A 24,177-nucleotide genomic window follows, 5' to 3' on the forward strand; every position below is an offset into this window, starting at 1 on the left:
CTTTTCTCCACATCCACGCCAACATCTCTGGTTTTGGGATTTTGTTATGTGGGCTAATCTTACTGGAGTTAGGTGATACCTCAAAGTAGTTTTGATTTGCATTTCTCTGATGATTAAGGATGATGAGCTTTTTTTCATATGTCTGTAGATCGTGCATCTGTCTTCTTTAGAGAAGTTTCTCTTCAAGTCCCTTGCCCAGCCTGAGATGGGATCACTTGTTCTTTTCTTGCCATTACATTTGAGTTCTCTGTGGATTCTGGTTATTAAACCTTTGCCCGAGGTATAGCCTGCAAATATTTTCTCCCATTCTGAGGACTGTCTGCTTGCTATACTTATTATGTTCTTGGCTGTGCAGAAGCTTTTTGGTTTGATCAGGTCCCAGTAGTGTATTTTTGAAGCTGCTTCAATTGCCTGGGGAGTCCTCCTCATAAAATATTCACCCAGGCCAATTCCTTCAAGAGTTTTCCCTGCACTTTATTCTAGTATTTTTATAGTTTCATGTCTTAAGTTTAAATCTTTTATATGGTGAGAGTCTATCTTAGTTAATGGTGAAAGGTGTGGGTCCACTTTCAGTCTTTTACAGGTTGCCAGCCAGTTCACCCAGCACCATTTGTTAAATAGGGAATCTTTTCCCCACTGAATGTTTTTAATTGGCTTGTCAAAGATCAAATAAACGGTAAGTAGCTGGATTTATCTCTTGGTTCTCTATTCTGTTCCAGACATCTACCTCTCTGGTTTTGTGCCAGTACCATGCTGTTTTGATCACTATCGATTTATAGTACAGTCTCAGGTCTGGTAGTGTGATTCCTCCTGCTTCGTTTTTATTTCTGAGTAATGTCTTGGCTATTCAAGGTTTTTTCTGATTCCATATGAAATGAAGTATTATTTTTTTGAGATCTTTAAAATATGACAATGGAGCTTTAAAAGGAATTACACTAAAATTACATATTTCTTTGGGTAGTATAGACATTTCAACAATGTTGATTCTTCCCAGCCATGAACATGGTATGTTTTTCCATTTGTTAACATCTTGAACTATTTCTTTTCTTAAAGTTTCATAGTTCTCCTTATAGAGATCTTTCACTTCCTTTGTTAGGTAAACTCCCAAATATTTCATCTACTTTGGCAGTACTGTGAAAGGAATGGAGTCCTTGACTGTTTTTTTGATTTGGCTATTGTTGGTATATATAAAGCTACAGATTTATGGGTGTTGATTTTGTAGCCTGAGACATTGCTGTATTCCTTAACCACCTCTAAAAGTTTTGTAGTAGAATCCCTGGTGTTTTCCAGATATACAATCATATCATCTGCAAAGAGTGAAAGTTTGATCTCTTCTGACCCTATAGGAATACCCTTGATTGCCTTTTGTTCCCTAATTGCAATGACTAAAACTTCCATTACAATGTTAAAGAGCAATGGAGACAATGGGTAACCTTGCCTGGTTCCTGATCTAAGTGGAAATGATTTCAATTTAACTCCATTCAATATGATATTGGCTGTGGGTTTGCTGTAGAAGGCCTCTATGAGTTTAAGAAATGTCCCCTTCTATACCAATTTTCTTAAGTGTTCTGATCATGAAGGGACACTGGGTATTGTCAAAAGCTTATTCTGGATCAATTGAGAGAATCATATGTTTTTTTTTTGTTTGTTTGTTTGTTTATGTGCTGAATTACATTCATAGATTTGAACCAGCCTTGACACCCTGGGATAAATCCTACTTGGTCATGGTGTATAATTTTTTTGATTTGTTGTTGGATTATGTTTGTTAGGATCTTATTGAATATTTTTGCATCAATAGTCATTAGTGATTTTGGTCTATAATTTTCTTTCCTTGTTGGGTCTTTCCCTGGTTTAGGGATCAGGGTGATGTTTGCTTCGTAGAATGTGTTGGGTAGTATTCCTTCTTTTTTTATATTTTGGAAGAGGTTTAGTAATATAGGTACTAGTTCTTCTTTAACGGTTTGGTGGAATTCTGATGGGAAGCCATCTGGTCCTGGGCTTTTCTTTTTAGGGAGATTTTGTATGATTGATGCTATTTCAGAACTTGATATAGGCCTGTTCAACATTTCCACTTCATCCTGGCTAAGTCTTGGTAGGTGGCGGGCTTCCAAGTATTGATCAGTTTCTTTCAGATTTTCGTATTTCTCAAAGTAAAGTTTCTTATAATATTCATTAAGGATTTTTTGAATTTCTGAGGTGTCTATTGTTATTTCATCTTTACCATTTCTGATTGATGAAATTAGAGATTTTACTCCTTTTTTCCTAGTTAGGTTAGCCAAAGGTTTATCTATTTTATTGACCTTTTCAAAAACCAACTTTTTGATTTATTGATCTGTTGTATAATTCTTTTGTTTTCAATTTCATTTAATTCAGCTCTAATTTTGGTTATTCTTTTCTTCTGAAGGGTTTGGGGTTGGAATGTTCTTCCTTCTCCAGTTGCTTGAGATGTCCCATTAAATTGTCAACTTCCTCTCTTTCCGTTTTCTTGAGGAAGGCTTGCAGTGCTATAAATTTCCCTCTTAGGACTGCCTTTGCGGTATCCAAGAAGTTCTGATAATTTGTGTCTTCATTTTGTTTTGTTTCAAAAATTTAGTAATTTCCTTCTTAATCTCGTCTATGAGCCATCTATCCTTCAGCATAAGGTTATTTAGCTTATGTTTTCCATGTTTTTATATGCATATGCAAATTCCTGTTGTTATTGAGTTCACTTTTATTCCATGATGGTCTGAGAAGATGCAAGGAATAATTTCTATTTTTCTAAATTTGCTGAGGTTAGACTTGTGACCTTGGATGTGATCGATTTTGTAGTATGTTCCATGGGCTGATCAGAAGAATGTGTATTCAGTTTTGTTGGGATGAAATGTTCTGTAGATGTCTGTTAAATCCAGATGTTGAATGGTTAAGTTTAAATCTAAAATTTCTTAGCTTAGCTTCTATTTGGAGGATCTATCCAACACTACTAAAGGGGTGTTAAAATCTCCGACTACTATGGAACTGGAGGAAATCGAGTTGCTCATGTCTGTTAGAGTTTCTGTTATAAATTGAGGCACATTCTGGTTGGGTGCATAAATATTAATAATTGAAATCTCATCATATTGAGTATTACATTTAATAAATATGAAGTGTCCATCCTTATCCTTCGTTATTTTGGTTGGTTTAAAGCCTATTGTATCTGCGAATAGGACTGCAACACCTGCTTTTTTCTGCTTTCCATTTGCCTGGAGTATAGATGACCATCCCTTCACCTTGAGTCTATATTTATCTTTTAAGATAAGATGAGATTCTTGCATGCAGCAAATATCTGGCCTGAGTTTTTGTATCCACTGAGCCAACCTGTGCCTCTTTAGAGGTCAGTTTAAACCATTCACATTAATTGAGAATATTGATAAGCCTTTCAAAAGTCTGATGGACAATTTTAATCCTTTTGCGACTGTGGAAGTTGGAATTTGATCAAGAGTTTCTGGGTGAGTTTACTTTTGTGCTGGAGGATTACGCTGGTCATTATGGAGGATAGGTTTGAGAATATCCTGGAGCGCTGGTTTAGTGATGGCAAATTTCTTCAACATGTGAATGTCATTAAAGTATTTAATTTCTCCACCATAAATGAAACTCAGTTTAACTGGGTACAGGATCTCGGGTTGAAAGTTATTTTGTTTTAGGAAGTCAATGACCATCCTCTTCTAGCTTGAAAGGTTTCAGCAGAGAGATCTGCCGTTATTCTAATATTCTTCCCCTTGTAGGTTATGGTTTTCTTATGTCTGGCTGCTTTCAGAATTTTCTCCTTCATATTAACTTTTGTGAAATTGATTATGATCTGTCTGGGGGATGTCTTATTCAGGTTGAGTCGTGATGGAGTTCTGAAATTGTCTGCTGTCTGAATTTTAGAATCTCTTGGCATATCTAAAAAGTTCTCTTTCATAATCTCATGAAGAAGAGACTCTGTGCCTTGTGAAGCCACTTTGTTGCTTTCAGGGATCCCTATAAGGCGAATATTGGTTTTCTTCGAATTATCCCAGAGCTCTCTGAGCTCTCTGAGAGTGATCAGTTTTTATTCTCTATTTCTCTTCCTCTTTGAAAGTTTGAGAGTGTTCAAAAGCTTTGTCTTTGATGTCAGAAAGCATTTCTTCTGCTTGTTCCATTCTGTTACTGAGAGATTCTATTGTATTTCTCAGATCTTTGAGGGCTGCAACTTCTTGTCTTAATGTGTCAAAATCTTTGGTCATTTTATCTTTGAATTCTTTGAATCCTTGAGATATCTTTTGGATTACTGCTTGGAATTCTAATTTGATCTTATTTGCTACCCAGATTCTGAATTCTATTTCTGACATCTCAGGATCTTCATGCTAAGTAGGCTAACAAAAAAGAAGAGGAGGGATTGGTGTTTCTGTCTTGGGGAGGGGGGCACACACCAAAAGAAATTCTGTGTACAAGTGGACCCACGAAATTCAAACCTGTGTTCTCAAAGGGTCACCTATAGCTTTAAAATAAAAACCGAGCAGCTTACTAAAATAGTTGCTGCACATCAAATTCAGATATGATGAAGTATTTCTAAGTAATTGCTGGCAAGTAGATGAGCATCACAACTGGTTTATATTAACACTTACCTCCCAAGAGCAAATGCAAACAAAAATATTAAAAATTCTGAATCTCAGGCCAGGAGTGGTGGCTCACGCCTAGCACTCTTAGGGGTGGGGGGGTCAATATGGGTGGATTTTTGAGCTCAGGAGTGCAAGACCCTCCAGAGCAAATGCAAGACCCATCTCTACTAAAAATAGAAAAACTAGCCCGGCACGGTGGTGGGCTCTGTACTTGGGAGGATGAGGCATGAAGATCACTTGAGCCCAAGGTTTTGAGGTTGCTGTGAGCTATGATGCCATGGCACCCTACCCAGGGAAACAGAGTAAGACTCTGTCTCCAAAATAAATGAATAAATAAATAGTTAAAAAATAAAAAATTATGAATCTTGAAAAATAAGAGCACTTGACATCCCCACTTTCCCATTAAAATACCTTATACTTTAATTTTTGTTTGGCAGCAGTGTCCATTTCTTAATGAAAAAATTGTGTAACAGTTTTATAAAAATGTTTAGCCAAACTGAAGGAATTTAAATTTTAGAATACTAAGGATAGGAGTGCACTCAGTTGTTTAAAGAACAGGCAGAAGTGGGCGGCTCCTGTGGCTCAAAGGGGTAGGGTGCCAGCCCCATATGCCAGAGGTGGTGGGTTCAAACCCAGCCCCGGCCAAAAAAAAAAAAAAAAACAGGCAGAAGTGAAAACAGAGCTTATGAGACACTTCACAGTAATAGCCTCAGTTCACCTCAGAGGCTTTATTTTCCCAGGTTACAATCCCAGCAATAAAGAATTATTTTTACTTTTCTAAACTTCTTTGTCTTTGGATGTTTATGAGCTTTTGCAATTGCCCTTCCTCTTGCCTGGAGTATTCTTCCCACTCTAGGATTACCGTATTTCTCCAATTCATCCTTCATTTATTGATTCCTTCATATCTTGCCTCTGAAAAGCTTTTGCTAAACCCTAAAGTCTGAGTTTGTTTCCTTTTCTGAGTTGCCACTCCATGTACTTGCAAAAAGAATTTCGTAATTCTCTCTTTTCTTGATCTGCCTCATACTACAGCAGCCAAGGATAGTGGCAGGTTTCCAAAGGCCCCAGGCCTTAACTCAGTGCCTGATGATTTCTAGTAGGTACATAAGTCACTCTACCCACCATTACATAGAATATGAAATGCGTATGGTCCAGAGTTCAGAGAGGGAAATTATAGTAAGCAAAGTAAGGCCTGGTGACTAGTAGGGTTAGTATCAGATGATATAATTTAACTCCTAAATGTGAAATGGAATCAAAGTGCTATGGAGTTTTTATTTTTATTTTTTAGACAGAGTCTCATTTTGTGGCCCTTGGCAGAGTGTCATGGCATCACAGCTCACATCATCCTCAAATTCTTGGGCTCAAGTAATACTCTTGCCTCAGCCTCCCAAGTAGCTGGGACTACAGGCGTCCGATACAATTTTTTTTTAGAGATGGGGTCTTGCTTTTGCTCAGGCTGGTTTGGAACCTGTGAGCTCAGCTCTTAGTATTCTGAAATATAAATTCCTTCAGTTTGACTAAACAATCCACCCGCCTCAGCCTCCCAGAGTGCTAGGGTTACAGGCGTGAGTCATGGCACTCGGCCAACTATGGAGTTTTTAAGAAAGAAACTAGCTACATTATTATTATTGTTGTTGTTGTTGTTGTTTCAGGTTCATTGAACATTCAAAGAATTAGGTTACACTGATTACATTTGTTAGGTAAAGTTCCTCTGTGTCCCACCCCCAAGGGGCATGCCATGCACCATAACCCCCATCTCTCTCCCGCTTCTCCTCCCCCTCTCCCTGGTTCCTCTGTCTTGAACTGATTGGAGTTTTTCTCTTATGTGGGTGTGTATCACATTGTCTATTGGCTTCATACTAGTACTGAGTGCAGTGGATTCCTGCTTCTCCATTCTTATGATTCTTCACTAATAAGAATGTGTCCCAGCTCTATCTAGGTTAATTAAAAAGCCCATAAACCCTGCTTTTTTCTACTAAAGATGTGAGTCATTGACCTAGATACACCAGGTGAGGAACACAACCCCAACCAGTAATGCACAAAAAAAATTTGTATGATTTGAACAAACTGCAGTGTTCAAGGACACGCAGCATTTCTTTAAAAGAGGGAGGGGGTTGCACAATTTATCTCTGTATTTTCTAAGTATTAATCCTAATATATAATGTTGAGTTATGACTAACATTATGGTTGAATAAGGCTTCAAAAAGAATTAACATTTGAAGGTCAGAAAACATATTGGTTGTAGTGTTTCAAGTTTTTTATTTGTTCACTAAGTTTATACATGATTCTACATAACATTTGCTAAATATATGAGAATACAAAAACAACAATAAAAAATTAAAATGATTCACAGAGATAATGTTAATTTTTGCTGTTAATATTTTGATAGAGACCTTTCCAGTCTTTTTATTATCTTTTAATAAAGATGGATTAATTCACAAAATATATTATTTTGTATATGTTTTTGAAACTTAATAATACAGCATGAGCATTTTTTCATTTTAGTAAATATGCAATTGCAATACTACTTTTAATTGCTGCATGCTTCTTTTTGGAAGTGTCATAATTTTTTTAACCAAATCTCTATTAATGGACACTTTGCTTATTTAAACAATCTTTATTGAGTGTAAAATAGTTATATTGTTGCGTACACTGTGGTCATTTCCATTGTTATATTTGTGTATAAGGCATTCATATTCTTCTTTTTTTTTTAATTTATCCTTTAATGTATTTTTTTTTTTTTACTGTTGGGGATTCATTGAGGGTACAAAGAACCAGGTGACATTGATTGTGTTTATTAGGTAAAGTCCCTCTTATAATTGTGTCCTGCCCCCAAAAGGTGTGTCACACAATCACCCCATCCTCCACCCTCCTTCCCTTTTTCAGCTCTTCCCTTCCTCCACCCCCCTCCCTCCTTCCCTCTCTCTTCTCTTCCCTTTCCCCACCCCCGACTATACTAGGTCATCAACTGTCCTCAAATGAGAATTGAGTACATAGGATTCTTGCTTCTCCATTCTTGTGATGCTTTGGGCATTCATAGTCTTAATAATTTTGAACCTTAATTGCCACAAAAACTTGTGTTTCCTTGCTCTGTCAACAATGCTCATTGCTTAAATATATATTTTAAAAATTACTAGTAATGTTAAAAATATATTCTTATGCTTTAGTACTTAGTTACCTTTTCATAACTTTCAAAAATATTTCTATAGGATTATAGAAATATTTATCTTTATGCCAATGTATAAAATCTCCTTATTCCCATATGATACATACCTTTTGTCAAATGCAAGTTCAATCAGAGACAAGTTAAGTTGTATCTCTGTTGCTTTAAACATGATCTACTAAATGTTTCTTCCTTTTATTCCATCAACATAGAAACATTTACTCATTCCTAATATATGTGTAATATGATTTGCTTTGCAAAACAAATATTTCACAAAAATTTATATTAATAAATCACTACATAAAGTGAAGATTAACACTTAATCTTCTTAATCTTAAATTTAAATTTGTAACCTAATATACAAGTTTTTTTTGTTTTGTTTTGGTTTTGAAGATAAGGGGGTAGAGTGCACTAGTAGTATCATAGCTCACTGCAGCCTCAAACACCTGAGACTCACACAATCCTCCTGCCTCAGCCTCCTGAGTAGCTGGGACTACAGGCAGCATGCCCGTTCATTTCTCTATTTTTGGTAGAGACATGGACTTGCTCTAATTCAGTCTAGTCTCAAACTTCTGGCCTCAAGCGATCCTGGGCCTCCCAAAATGCTATGATTATAGGTGTCAGCCACCATGCTGGCCCAAATGCAATGTTTTAAAGCAATGTTTTATCTCCTAGAACACTGAAATTTGTTCAGATCATACCAATTTTTTGCACATTAACGTTTGGGTTCCTTAGCCAGGTGTATTTTTCCATTGATTAAAGTACTCAAGAGAAAAAGACGTTATGTTAGCTTTTTTTTTTTTTTTAACTAAGAACTATCTGATTCTAACTCCTTTCCTGTGTACTCTATTTTGCTGGTCTAGTACCAGGAAAAGAAAAATCTAAAAGTCACATTTATTTTTTTCCTCGGGCCAGCCCTAATCTTCCAGCTTTCTATTTCTTTTTCCCAAGTTATTATTACTATAGAAACCTCTTACATAGTAGGGCAGAAATGGAGATGTCCATTGATTGAAATATGGTCAAAGAAGGATTTTATTAAGATTAAGTTCATTCTTAAAATAGTTTATCTTAGGTAAAAATGTATAAATATTCAAACATTTGAAAATTTAGATGAAGCACTTTTTTTTAGATGTTTTCTGTATCTAGAGTTCCACAGTATCCTTCTTTGGTACATCACTCATAAAACATCTTTAATTTTCTTAGTTTGGATTTCTTTTTAAAGTAGTGACTTAAAGATACCATACTCAAATGCCATTTGAGTGAAGAATCCTAGACATTTACAGTTTCTTCTCCAGACTATGTCAAAATTATGTTTCATTGACAGTGTGTTTTATGCTTGGCTTTTATCTGATCTCTCTGGATAATTCAACTCAGTGTTCCTATGTGAGCCATGTTTCTTACCTTTTTGCTTTATGTATTATTTATTTAAATTGCCTAATCACATTTTAAAAAGAAAACACAATGGAAATAAATAGGGTTACAAAAACAAAATCTTGCATAACCATGTAATTCAACAAATTTAAGCAGAAGTGCGAGACACAGGAGAGGCATTAGTCAGCACAGAGTACAGGAGAAATAAAGAATTTTTATTAGATTAAAGATTTTCTTGAGTGGAAGTGACTTAACAGAATGTCAAATAAAATAAAAGTAGTTGCTAAAATCATCAGGGTCCTTATTGCCAGGAATCATTCTAAGTGCCTTACCTGTAATGAATCACTGAAGCCTCACAATCAGACCATCAAGTCAATATTTTCCACCTTTTTTATCTCACAGCACACTTGAACCTATAAACTTCTGCAGCACACTTAGATTATGTTTATTATATATATATATATATATATATACTTACTGTGCTTTCAACTTCTTTGGAAAATAATTTAACTAACAATCTTTAAAAATTTTCACGGCCCATGTAAGATCCTCTCACGGCACACCAGTTTAAAAATCACTGTATTAGGTATTTTTGGTATAACTGTTTCACAGATGGAGAAAACTAGGGTAGCAGAGTAAAGTGATACATCTAAGGTCACACTCCCATGTGGTTTTGACCCGAGTCTATGCTTCTAACAAGTATTAATACATTCTCCTTCTTCTCTTCTTGCAACTTATAGGTTTTCTTCTTTATGTAGCATTCTTTTAGCATGTTCTGGTTTCTCTTTTCATTATTACATACCTCATAAGCCTCAACATTATTACCAATAATGTTGTCTTCTCAACAAGACGGTGAGGTATAATTTTATAAAATACCAGTCCTACTATAATGAGAATAATTTCTCTTATAATGAGACAGAAAATTCAGATAGAGGAGAAATATGGATCTGGACCAGAGAATGTGAAAGTAAATTTCAAGTTGCTATTTTTTAATTCAATTGTTTAAATAAAGCTTCAAAATTAAGTGGGTAGAATAGTAACTTAAGCTACTTCTAACTAGGTAAAAATGAAGATTACTCTGACAGCTAGCTGATTTAGATGTCCTATATCTTTGACAGCAAGAGAACTAATTATTTTCCCCTGATTAATTTTCATGCATTATTTATTATGCTCTTTTTAGTATTTATTTTTCTTTCAAAACTCTTTCCAGAATGATTTAATGAGTTAAGTGCTTTAATTACTAATATCCTTTAGACATGTTTTCCTCAGTTTTCAGTTGGTCATACTTTTTAAACATCTTATTCCACCTGAACTAAGAAGAGGCTCTAGGGCAAACACAAGCACAAAATTTAAGGAGGCGCTCATTGTCAAGTACTGACCATGCACTTGCAGGACCCTGAAAACCAGTGCTTCCTTAACTGTAGCCATTTGGGATTTGGCTTGCCTCATCCTAGTCCCAGCCATGTGTTAGGACACATCACATCATTATATATAAACTTTTTGGAATTCTTTTTCTAATATGGAGCATGTAGTTTTGATTCCCCTTAAGGAGTGTAGAATGTGCAATTGAAGAGGAATGTCCTAGGGTAGTTATTGAAGAGTATTCAAGCTTCCTGATTATAATGTGGTAATTATAATTGAGGTTTTTCTTTGTAATCGAAATTTTATAAGTTACCTATGAGAGTCAGGTAATATTAGCCACAAAGAATAAGTCAGTTTGCGTTTTCCAAGTGAGACATTTTGGGGAGGTTGCAACACAGACTGCCAAGACAGTGAGGAGATTTTTCTGAGCTCACAGAGGGTCGCAACCAGGTTATCTGATTTTGTCCTTCATTTGTATCCAACCTGCGTTTTGCACCCTCTTTATCTTTGGTCCCAAGGCACTGGTGTCCTTGTGTCTGCTAATGGATGGTCCAAGCCTTCCACTCTGGTGATTTTCCTAGGGATGCCCTTCTCTGACCTACTCATATTTTAAATTCCTCTTTCAAGATTTATCCAGATGAAAGTTCCCTTAGACTGGTAGTGGCCAGAAAGCAATCTGATTAAATAATTGACCTCATGTGAGCTCACTTGTAAAATAAACTTGTTAAAACCTCAACCAATGTCTGCTTGATTTGGGTTGTGTGGAAGCTATTTTGTAGATTACTTTACAAGATTCTAGGGCGGGCAGTGCTCCTCACAGGTAATACAGCACATCATGGGTAAGCAGCCAACATACAACTTCTGAAAGTTTGCCAACCGTAGTATAGAAAATATGCCTGGATACATACTCATTTTGCAGGTAAAGATACAGATAAAACTGTACCTTCCAGCATCTTCCCCATCCCCAAACCTGGGAACAGACTGGCAAACGCATTTAAATATAACCTTGGAAAGGTCTTAGGCATGTATCTATTCCCACAGGAGGCAATACTGGTGGTCTTGTAGATGAGTAAAGAATGCAGACCAATTTTATGAGTTTTTTTAGAATATGTTGCATGCACTTTTATGAATAAGTAGCCAAATATTGAGAATTTTTATGATTAATGGTCTAAGTAATAATAAAATATCACCAGTGTATATTATAAAAATATATATTGATTATTTAGATTCAGACTTAAAATAAAAGCTGTAGAAATTATTATAAAATTGATTTTACACTATCCTGCAATTTTAAGTTATTTCAGGTCGGCTTACATAATTTGGCCTCAGGTAATCATCATGGAAACTCACTTTGAACAAATAGTACAACTGCTCAGGCAAAGCACTGCAATGAAAAAGAAATGTGACAGATGAGTGTAAGGAGCTACACTCTTCACAAAGTCCACAAAAACAATTTCATCCAAGCAATTAAATGTTTTGTATATTCATTTGCAAGTTTCTGTTAATAAAGAGCTCCATTCATAGAAGCTGGGAGTAAAGATGTATTTTTAATTAACTTAATCTATATTATATAAAACAAAATATGGCTATACTCCAAGTTCCAAAATGGTAAGACGTATGAGAATTATTATACAAATATTTGATGTCTATCTGTTGGATTTTTTATGTCTATATAATTTATTCATAATTGTTAATCTTTACTCCCTAACTCCCTTAGTAATCTAATGACAGGGATATATTCTGAGAAAAGTGTTGTGGGATGATTTGTTGTGAGAATATTGCAGAGTGTCCTTACACAGACCTACAGGGTAGAGCCTACTGCACAATGAGGCTATGTGGGGATCTTGTTACTCCTGGATACAAACTTGTACAGCACGTTACTGTACTGAGTACTGTAGGAAAGTATAACACAATGGTATATGTGTACATAAACATATCTAAACTTAGAAAAGGTACTGTAAAAATACAGCATGAAAACAAAAATGGGACACGTGTGAATGGAGCTGGCAGGACTGGAAATTGTCCTGGGCGAGTTGGTGAGTGAGTGGTGAGTGAATGTACACAATGGCAGATAGACTAGATAAGCACCATACATGAAGGCTCCAATAAAATTTTAAAAATGTATTTTCTTCAAAAATAAATTAGCCTTAGCTTGCTGCAACTTTATTACATTATAAATGTCTAATTTTTAAAATTTTTGCTATTTTGTAATAATACTTAGCTTAAAACACAAACTCATTATAGAGCTGTACAAAAATATTTTCTTTCTTTATATCCTTATTCTATAGCCATTGTTTTCCTTCTTGGTTTTTTTTACTTTTTGAACTTTTTTGTTAAAAGCTAACACACAAACACACCCATTAGCCCGTACAGGGCCAGGGTCATGAACATCACTGTCTTCCACCTGCACATCTTGTCACACTGATGGTGTCCAGGGGCAGTCACACACGTGGAACTGTCATGTCCTGTGATAATGAGGCCTTCTTCTGGAATGTCTCCTGATGGACTGGCTCGAGGTCACGTTATACTTAACGTTTTTTGTTTTAAGTTGAAGGAGTACACTGTAAAATAATGAGAAAAAGTACATTGTCATAAATATATAAACCAGTAATGTAGTCATTAATCATCAATATCAAGTATTATGGGTTATACATAAGTGTATGTGCTATACTTTCATGGGACATGTAGAGCGGTAGGTTTGTTTACATCCACATCACCACAAACAAGTGAGTAAGGCATTTCCATACAGCGGCTACAATGTCCCTAGGTCCTAGGAAATTTTCAGCTCCATTACGATCTTATGGGACCATTATTATATATGGAGCCCATCATTGACCCAAACCAGCATAATGTGGTACATGGCTATATATATACACACATATATATAAACACACACACACATTACACACATATACATATATACATACACAATTTCACTTACATCAAATTATATCCATCAGGTTAGTTTACACATAGTTACATTTTAAATTATGTTAAATTACACTAGAATACAGGGAAAGTCAATCAAATTAATAATGATAATGGTAGACAAAAGCCAAAGTGAATTATAGTGATGTTTTATAATATTTGGGTAACAATTTTGCTACTTCCAATTCCTTAAACTGAGCCCTTCCCAAAACAAAAACCAAGTAACACATACATAGGATGTAAATTCCATGATGTGATCTATGTTTTGTAATTTGACAGTTTTAATAAGGTTGAAAACAGCCTTAATAAATAAAAAATAGCATTTCACTTCTTTTTTTGTTTATAAGGAATTTAGGAATATGGCATATTTACTGAATTGCAAAAGGAAGACATTGGGGAAAGGCTGATGCTGGTTTCTAGACAGGTTATTAGAGGGCTTACAGCTTTGTATTGACAACCAAATTTCTCCTTCAAGGATGTTGAAGAACCAAAATATGTGAAAGAAACCTTGCTAATAATGCAACAAAATGCAAATGCCATCATCCTTTTCTGAAGAAAACCATAAAATAACATACGTCTACAGATCACATTTAATCAGTTCTCCATCTATTACAAAAATGGATCTGATAGCCATGTACCTTTGAAATGCAAATACTGATCATGCTCTTTTCTGATTCATAAATTACAGAATTATTATTTGAAATCTATACATACCCCGCCATCCCAATGAGCTTCACAGAACACCTCTTTCTATTTAATCTTTTTGAGTAGAAGAAACAAGGAACTCTGAGCAGACCAGCCCTGTTCTCTCTCTCTCATGCACACTGTAGAGGCCAGGGCGCGTGGTGTTGCTGTGATGCTGTTAACTTATGCAGGTGCTGCTTTCTCCTTTACCACTGCTGCCCTCCCGTGGATTCCACCGCTTCCCTCTGGGCCTCCTCACTAGCCTTCAGGCAACGTTTGGGTGACCCACGAAGAAATGGAAAATCTTGCAGCTCCAGCAAAAACGGTTAGTCTTTATGGCTTTGTCGAACTTGAAGAAAAGTTATTTTGCTGCTAGTTGGATGGAAAAATCAATCTGTTTACTACAGACTAGAGCAATAAGGTGTGTTTGTATAGTTATATGCAAAGATGACTTTTTATACTGTTTTATGTTACTGTACTTACTTGACATTTTTAAATGAGGCAGCGCTAGATAATGTGGTTACCATCATAAGAACTTATAATATGCAAACATCAAGCAAGAATTCAGTGAAACTTATTTCTCCATTTTGCAACATTGGAAATCTTCTGTAACAGATATTACTTAAGTGTGTTGGGTCAAAGCAACACAGGTTTCTAAGCCAAACTAAGTATTTTAAGTATTTTAAAAGCTTAGATTGAATACTTACTTTTCATATAATTATGCAGTTTTTTTGTGCTTTACCCTCTGGGAAACAGAGCTTAACAAAAAAAGAAAAAGAAAAAAAGAAAAGAAAGAAAAGAAAAGAAACGTTGTGTTTCTTTGATATTCTGAAGTACAGTTCTCAAGAACTTCATGAGGACTTTGTCACCTTTTATAAATATATTTTAGAAATGTAGCCATTTTCTATAAAGTGACAAACTCAAGCAGATTATGCATATTACCTTTAGCAACTTCTTAATCTAATGTCCTTTCAGTTTCTCTCTCTTACAAATATTGATTATGTACAAATTTATGGTGGATAAAAACGCCAGTGCCGGGTAATAATTTCATTTTTAGCTTATGTTTTTTGTACTTGGTTGTTATCTTTTTTTTCATTTTGTTGGCTATTGTTAAAATCTATTTGATTAGCCTCAGCTTTCTTAGAGGGATACAGTTACTTTTCTCACATCAGTAGCTTAAATTCTATAAGATCTTTCTATCATATATATTTATGTATGTATAAGCAGAATTTTTTAATGATAACACATAACATTTGGAAATTTACACTTTTAATAATTAAAAAAAGTTTGGAGTGACCAGATCAAACATTCTCAAAACCATGAATTTAAAATTTACTGTGGAATTAACAATGTAGTAATCATATAGTTTCCCTTAAGCTGCAAAATTGATCACTGTGGATCTGAATAAGAATCTGTGTATTTATCTGCCTGTATCATAATAATTAACACTTTGTGTAACATTTTGCTTCTGCTAAAAAAAATTGGACTATAATAATTTGAAATTAATTTGTATTTACCTGCTCTATTAATCATTTCCTGCTGCTAACACAGAAAGAATCTGAGGAAGGAAGCTGGGCTCAGGTAGGAAATTCAATGCTTTAAGACAGTATCATTTAGTAGGTTATGAGGTTATAAATTAAGAAGCTAGTATAAGTGATAATATTATATATAAATCTTCACTTAGCTCAATGTTAGCCTGATATGTATATGTAAATCTATGTTACATTTAATGCTGATTTGGGGGGCATCCAACCTGGCCTGCAAGTCACATGCTGATTTTTGTTAGGACTCTTTTTGCTTTATCTGTGTCAGATATCACGAAAATTATGCACAGACTTAATCAGCTTTTGTTAATATATGTGTATTGAATGTGTGGCCACACAACTCATGTTCTTCTAATGTGAAGCAAAGAAAAGAAAAGGTGAATGTGTCTTTTTATGTTACTCTGTTTTGCAAATAAGATGATTATCATTTCATACTTGGACTCAAATTTTAAGATGATAATTTTCTTCCTTCCCACAAAAGAATGATTTGTAACTTAAATTTCTCTGAATATATTTAATCAGAGTTGGATATAAGGGGGAATAAAAAGAAAGAAAAGACTTATTTGGAGTTCCATGTGCTTTAAGCTATGATGAAAAGTGTATGAGGAGGAGGTTGGAGACAGACCACGCATTAGAATCACTCCATGTATTACGCTGACCGTATGAGACCAGCATCTGTACTGTGAAGAAATAAATATCTGCAAGGAAGCTGTGCATTTTTTCAACATTTCCCCATGTTGGACAACTTAAAAAATAAAGACACATTATATTTAATTTGCTTTAAATCTCTCAATATGAAAAAAATGGTAGTTATATTAGGACCTGTTTTTAAACATGCAATAAAAAACTTAGGGTTGCATTAGATTCTGATTTTGGTAAAAATTTTGTCATTCTTAAAGAAGACAAAAAAAAATATGAGTCTTGTAAAAGTTTTACCAGAAATGCAGGTAATTGTTAAACTAGGGCTGGATAAGGGGCTGAACGGGCAACTATAAAATTAATACAGAGTGATAGCTTTTTAAAAGCCTGGTTTCCTGCTCATGGTTGATTTGGACTTCCATTTTAGCTGTCTTGAGCAGTATGCAGCATCAGTTCATACTGTTATATTAAACAATTATATGGTCTGTTTTCATTTTCACTCATGAGCTACTTCCTTAAGGGCAGAGTCTAAATTGATTGACTTCTAGAAAGATTTTGATTCTTTCCAGTGATCTTTCTGGAATGTGGACGACGTGCATTGCTAGATAGTAACAACATCCATATAGAGCTTCGGTATTTTGTCTCTTGAACCCCTCTGCTGCTTCATTTGTTTACTAGGATTTTATTTCACATCAAATTTGGCCATTACACTGTAGCAATGACGGCAGTGGCATAGTTAAGACAGAAATGGTGTAGTATTACCTGACAGATACCAATAAATAAACCTATCAATATAAAAAATCTTAAAGCTCAGAATTTTTATTATAACTCTAATTTCTTTATTAACAAAATGCATGTTCAGAAAAATATAATTCTTTTTGAGAATACAAAATGAACAGTCGATCATAGTCAGTATGCCAATACTTTGATAATTGTAGGCAGAGTCCATGTTACACCACAGCAAGTAAAATACAGGCTGTTATTTCTGCTTTGTTTACATCTATCAAAGTAATTAAACAGTAGTTTATATATTATTATATAGTGACATGTAATATTCTCCTATTACCATCTCATTTTATTGGTTAAAAAACTTGACTGCTATAAAACAATTCCAGTGTCCGGTTTTTCTACAGACCTTGGCTTACGGGGATATGAACCACGAGTGGATTGGAAACGAGTGGCTTCCCAGCCTGGGGTTACCTCAGTACCGAAGTTACTTCATGGAATGCTTGGTAGATGCAAGAATGTTAGATCATCTAACAAAAAAAGATCTCCGTGTGCATTTGAAAATGGTGGATAGTTTCCATCGGTAAGTTTTTTGCCCAAGAGAAATGAAAATGAAACAAAATGCAACATTTACTTAAAAAAAAAGAGGGGTGGCCCTGTGGCTCAAAGGAGTAAGGCACGGGCCCCACATGCTGGAGGTGGCGGGTTCAAACCCAGCCCCGGCCAAAAACTGCAAAAAAAAAAAAAAAAAGAGGGTTAGGAGCTAGAAAATACGTACTATTCGAAACATCTGTGCACATCTACTTGCAAAAACATTTTCATGTGGCAAATTACAGGGACTAGCTAACGTAGAGCTGCGTGCATATTATGTACCCAAAGTTTATGGAAATACATGTGCACAAAATTGCAATCAAATGCAGTCTCCTGTTTTAAGTTGTTTACCACCTAGCATGTAAAGAAGGACTTCTTTAAATAGTGTATCAGACACACCATTTTTTTATTAGGTGAAGAAAATGTCAGCTGGATTTTGATTGTTCCATATAGTTGATTATGGTGGTAAATTACTAAATCTACATTTAGATACTTTTGGCTTAGGAGACTCCATTTGGTTCTATTCAGTCCCAACATTTAATCAGTGACTAAAATGAAGATGTTACAAAAAACTAGATATTTTGGTGACACAAAATTACTACCAATAGATAATAATTGGGGCTTTTCTTTCCAACTTAGGGAAATAATTTGAATTTTAATGCAGTTTTTGACACTTGAATTAAATTTGGTAGAGATAAACATAACAGTTTTTAAAAAACCTATTAAAATGCTGGATGGAGAATTTATGATTTGATAGCAGCTTTTGTGAAAAGGATATGGAATTTATTGTTAACACAAAAATCTCAAGGCATGAATAAAAGGGGCAATGAAAGAGTCATGAGGTGATGTAACTAAAAATGTAATTATTGATGGGCACTAAGTTATTACTGATAAACTGTAAAAGTCTGATGGAATACTTGAAGAAATTAAAGAGCTTTAACTGGAGTGCAGGAAGATTTATATAAGTTATGATACGTTGTAAGATCATTATTATGTGGTAAAAAGAATGCTGTTTTTCTCTGTGGAGCACGTGCTTTTCTAGTATGTACAGGTGTAGATAAGAGGGTGAGCAATTTCACCAGAGAAGGCAAACTTCGTACCAATCTCAATTGCCCTATACCGTAACCGTATGAGGTAGTGACTGAGTCTCCTATAACTGAAAGGTTAGACCAAACTTCCTGTGGTTTCACTTGACTTTGATTTAGAATTTTTGACAACACCCTGGGTACAGCTTTCTCATCCTTCACTAGATGGACTTTTAGTACAGCTTTATTTTAGTGAGAATGATTTTTATAATGATCAAAGTTTTAAAAATTAAAAATTACTCAAATGGCAAGGTTTCCTATTTGTTCTAGGAAATCACACCAGCTTCATTTTTATTTTATGCTAGTCTCTGACTTGAAGCAGGTAGTGACTGCACGCTGCTGCATCCCATTTTCAGCCAGGTTTTCCATAGGCAAGACATTGTCTTGTGTTCTTTCTGTGCAGTTTCATGGTACATATAACTAGCCAAGAACCATTAGTTTAATCTCAAGCTGCCTAATCCCTGTGACAGTTGGTATACCAGTACTATTTGGTAGTACATCAGATTAGTTTGCCAGGAATGCCATAACAAAATGCCACAGATGGGGTGGCTTCAATAACAGAAATGTATTATGTCCGTACTTCTGGAGTTTAGAGATGAAGGCAGGGAGGCTCTGGTTTCTTCTGAGGCCTCTCTCCTGGGCTTGCCGAAGACCCCTTGGTCTGTGTCCCTGCATCATTGTTCCTCTGGGCAACCCTGTTCCTGGTGTCTCAGTTTGTCCAAATTTCCTCTTTTTGTAATGACACCAGTCAGTTTAGATCAAGGTCGAGCCTAATGGCCTCATTTAACTTAATTACCTCTCTAAAGGCTCCATCTCCAGATGCTGTCACATTCTGAGTACTGAAGGTTAGAGCTTCAACGTACGAATTTTAAAGGAACACAATTCAGCCCCCAACATCTACTTAATACAGTTTTCTTTCCACTTTTCTCTGACTCTGAAATATTTGTCTGTTGTTATTTATTATTTTTTATTGTTTGGGATTTATTAGGTTACACTGATTGTGTTTGTTAGGCAAAGTCTCTCTTGTAATTGTGTCCCACCCTCAAGAGGTGTGCCATACTCTGTGACCCCCTTTCCCCTCCATAACTGTTTTTATTAAAATGCAGGGCTTAGAAATGCGTCCGACACTTAAGCATAGCCCAGACAGTGTGTTTGTCTAAATCTGTGTATATTCCTGAGCACTCAAGACACGACGCAGTGTGTTTATCCTCTGGTGGTATCAACGTCATGTCAGTGACTCTCATCACCGACATCAATGGTCTTCACTCGTGAAACCCAGGGATTATTTTTCCTACCATGCTTTTCCACACTGTTGATGTCTAATATCACCAACTCTTCTCATTACCTCTCTTTGAACATCTCTGTTCTTTGGATTTCCTTTTCACACTTATGGTGATCGTCCTTATTTTTGGTTTCCCTGTCACCCAGGATTACTTATATCCCATCTCCTATTTTGCTACCAGAACAAAAATAGCCACGAGCCTGGTTTTCAGTTCTAACACTGTACCTCTAAAATTCTATCTGCAATCCTGTGTTCATGATGCTCCATTTTCTTTCAAAGTCTTATCTCTGCTACCATATCCATTAATGATCAATTTTCTGCTTATCCAAAATATCCTTTTCACACACAGTTGTAGTATATGCTGGCTTGATTATTTTAGGTACTGGGAGATCATTTAGAGTTGTGGGTTATTCATACTCTTCATATTTGGTTCTCTATTTTATATCTTTTTTTTTTTTTTTTTTTGGTAGAGACAGAGTTTTACTTTATGGCCCTCAGTAGAGTGCGGTGGCCTCACACAGTTCACAGCAACCTCCAACTCCTGGGCTTAAGCGATTCTCTTGCCTCAGCCTCCCAAGTAGCTGGGACTACAGGCGCCTGCCACAACGCCCAGCTATTTTTTGGTTGCAGTTCAGCCGGGGCAGGGTTTGAACCCACCACCCTCGGTATATGGGGCCGGCGCCTTACTGACTGAGCCACAGGCGCCGCCCCTCTATTTTATATCTTAACTAACTCATTTTCTTATCTGACTTTTCTCATCAGCTTAAGAAGAAGAGTATCCATTTCTTATAAATTCTTTTCTGTCGATAATGACAATTTTGAATTATTTTCAAATGAATAGAATATTAATTTTTCTGCACATAATATAGGAATAACTACACAGAAGGCAAAGACATATATAACTAATGACCTACAAGGTCCGTGATTCTTATTATTATTTTAAAAACTATGCTTTTCTTATTTTGAATTTTTCCCCTCATTTTGGAAATATTGTGTGGTTAGAATAAATTATTTTCCCCCTCCAGTACTGAAGGATTTAAGTGCAAATGTAATTTATCAACCTGTTGTCCTAAGAAGCAGTGCCTAGGGTTGCCTGTGCCTGATCAAAGAACTTTGCCTCTTGAGTAACTTGAGTATGTTTTTCTTTTTTTAAAAAAAATTACAGAACAAGTTTGCAGTATGGAATTATGTGCTTAAAGAGGTTGAATTATGACAGAAAGGAACTAGAAAGAAGACGGGAAGCAAGCCAACATGAAATAAAAGGTAATTTGTGTTTCTTTTCTATGAAATTCCTTTTCTCCAGGGTTTTTAGCTTTCACTTTTATGAACCTAAAATGGTATATGTTTTACAATGGTAATTATGTAGCATAAGTATTTAGCTGATGATGATTTTTTCATTACTTTTCTAATTTAAATACAGAAAATGATAACAGCCCATTCAAGGATAAATACCCCATTGGAGGCATGTTTTTTATTTTTTGAATTGAAATTTACCCCTTGGTGATACTGTATAATTAAATAAATTACAGAGGAATTTTATATAGGAATTATATAAGTATTTCTCGTACAAACTGGACTAGTCCTTTAATAATTTTAACTGGGAGTTAATTTAGAATCATGTTAAGTGCTACAACTTCTATGTGTACAAAAACATGTTTTATTTGAATAGTAAGAAGAGCCACCATAGTGTAGGTTTGTTGGAAAAGTACTATATTTAATAATTGACCATCTAAATGTTGAAAGGTACCTTAATATACAGATTTAAAAAATGGTTTTAAAGAAGAATACGTTAGGTGCTATACTTGTTAGAGATCATTATTGCTGTTGCTGAAGAGTAAATTGTTGGATATAAGATATAGTATCTGAAGGCCTTTTGATAAAAATAATCTACTTTTTTGTTTGAAGAAGAAAAAAGGCCCATGAAAGAAAATATCACCAAAAATTTTAAGGAAAATGTGTGTATTGAACTAGTTACCAGTTATGTTTTCATATCCTAATACCCAAGCATGGGCATGTGCAAACACTATCAGATTCAGTGGGTATCCTTACATTACATTACTTTTTCAACGTTAAGCATGAGTCTTTATACTTATCCTTCACTTCTTTTAGGGATTACATACTTTAGATAAGAAAACAGTACATATTACATGCCATCACCCTCCCAGTAGTAAAATTTCACTTCTTTTAGGGCTTACTTACTTTAGATAAGTACATATTACATGCCATCACCCTCCCCGTAGTAACATTTAACACTGTTTATTCTTTATTCAATATTACCTACCTTAGGCTTTTATCATTTCAATATGTGATAAATAATGCCAGAAATTCCTGTTATTTTTTTGCAGTTCTTGGACAGTACATTAGTTATAACAGAAGGGGCTTGAATGCATGTGAAATTGATTGGTTAAAAATATTTTCTGCATGTGGTGCTCTAGAGCACAGACAGAAGAAACAACAATGGAATTCTTGTAACACTTTGTTTGACTTACTACTTAGGAGCAAGAAAGTGTTCTTCCATTATCAAAATCAAGTTGTTTGGTTTCACTTTATTTGGGGGCTCCTGGAAATTGCAGGTTGTTTTCAGTTCATTGTTGTTCAGTTGAATTGAAATCAGGGAACTAATGGATCCAAAATAGACCCCAGAAGGAAGTCTGCATTTGACCAAACAAAGGATGTTTTAGTGCACAAATGGATTTTACCCATGGGATACCACTTTCTAGTTTTCTTTCTCAACAACTTTTTCCAATTAGATTTTATTATGCCTAGGCTCACCACATGAAAAGCTTCACTCAATGACAAATCTAAAGGGGAAAAATTACCTATTTGGCCCTACACCAAATGCTATATTGCTATTTGGCAATTGCTGGTTAGAGAAGAAATTGCTGTGATTCACTGTGATTATACAGAAACAGCTCCATGAGATAAGTAGCTGTGAGTGAGATCACAAACAGCCTGTTTCCTATAATGGCTCTGATGACATTTATAGGAATAACTATCAACTGTGCCTAGGGGTCTCTGTTATTATATGAAGTGTTAATTAACCTTGACCTTAATGAACAGTTTTCTGAGGTGAGAAGACCATGTCAATATCAAGAATATGCTAACATTTAATTTGTTGCTAGGAAACAAGTCAACACTGATGTCTAAGCATTTATTGTTAGGTCAAGCAAATTGTCCTACAAAGCTTTAAAGTCAAGGCATCCATTATGCTTGGAAACAGAGTAATAGAATGCAATCTAATTTACAGAATTAAAAAAGGGTATGTTGTTCTGAAGAGGAAAAGTTTGGATTTGTGCTTCATTTTCCTTTACTCCATAAATGGATTACTTTATATATTTGATCACTCTTAAATACAGGTGTAACAGTGGAATTTTTAATGGGCATGTACAAGTATTTGCAGAAGGATGATGACTCCATAGTATGTTTTACACTATCAAATTATAAACCCAGCCCCCTAGCTCTAGAAAAAACAAATACAAATACTTCCTTTTCAAAAATCCATCTAATACAAAGAAAACTGACATTTTTGTTGTTTTTTAAATATCCCATTGATTTAAGAAAATGTTGTTTTAGTAAAATTAAATGGAGAACTGATGCTTTCATCCATCTATACCTCTCCAGCTTTTGAAGTGCAAGTGTACGGTAACTAGAGGTTATGAAGGATCAGTTAATATCCATAACATCTGATAATACAGCCAAAATATAACACCAACTGACTCATTTTCTGAGTTCTAAAACTTCAGTGGAATAAGCTACTGAAAACACAGAGGAACATCTCTCTGCACTTTGATGCTGACCCAGTGTGGCAGTGAACACGTCGAACATAGAATTTCCAAATATAGTACAGATCACTAAAGAAGTCCTGTGCTCTATGGAAAACATGGGGATGATAAATGTCTGACTTCCTGTGTGTGTTAAGAAAACAAGAGACAAAATGGAGAAGATTAATATAGCTGGAATCAATAGTTTATAAAATAATTAAATAGAAATTTGAAAAATAGAAAGTGTAAAAATTTCAAAACTCAATAGATAGTTTAATTTTAGAAGAGACGTTTCATAAAATAAAGGTAGATACCTTGAAAATGTCTGGTCTGAAATAGGAAAATACACACAAGACTAAAAGATAAAAAAAAATCATTTGGGACATACTGAACATAAAAGATAAGTGAAAGAGAAACAATATTTGAAACGAAGTCTCTGGTGG

The 24,177-nt window shown here is 35.1% G+C and overlaps 1 protein-coding gene across 1 annotated transcript in view; it reads left to right on the forward strand.

Annotated features, from left to right (window-relative positions):
* PPFIA2 (PTPRF interacting protein alpha 2) overlaps positions 1-24,177 on the forward strand; it is a 512,563-nt gene that overhangs the window by 475,225 nt on the left and 13,161 nt on the right. The window contains exons 23-26 of the mRNA XM_053585751.1: positions 14,369-14,431; positions 15,658-15,687; positions 17,405-17,598; positions 21,139-21,236. Coding sequence (XP_053441726.1) covers positions 14,369-14,431; positions 15,658-15,687; positions 17,405-17,598; positions 21,139-21,236 — 385 coding nt within the window. The remainder of the gene's footprint in view (positions 1-14,368; positions 14,432-15,657; positions 15,688-17,404; positions 17,599-21,138; positions 21,237-24,177) is intronic.

This window comes from Nycticebus coucang, chromosome 3, assembly GCF_027406575.1.
Source record: "Nycticebus coucang isolate mNycCou1 chromosome 3, mNycCou1.pri, whole genome shotgun sequence".
NCBI lineage: Eukaryota > Metazoa > Chordata > Mammalia > Primates > Lorisidae > Nycticebus > Nycticebus coucang.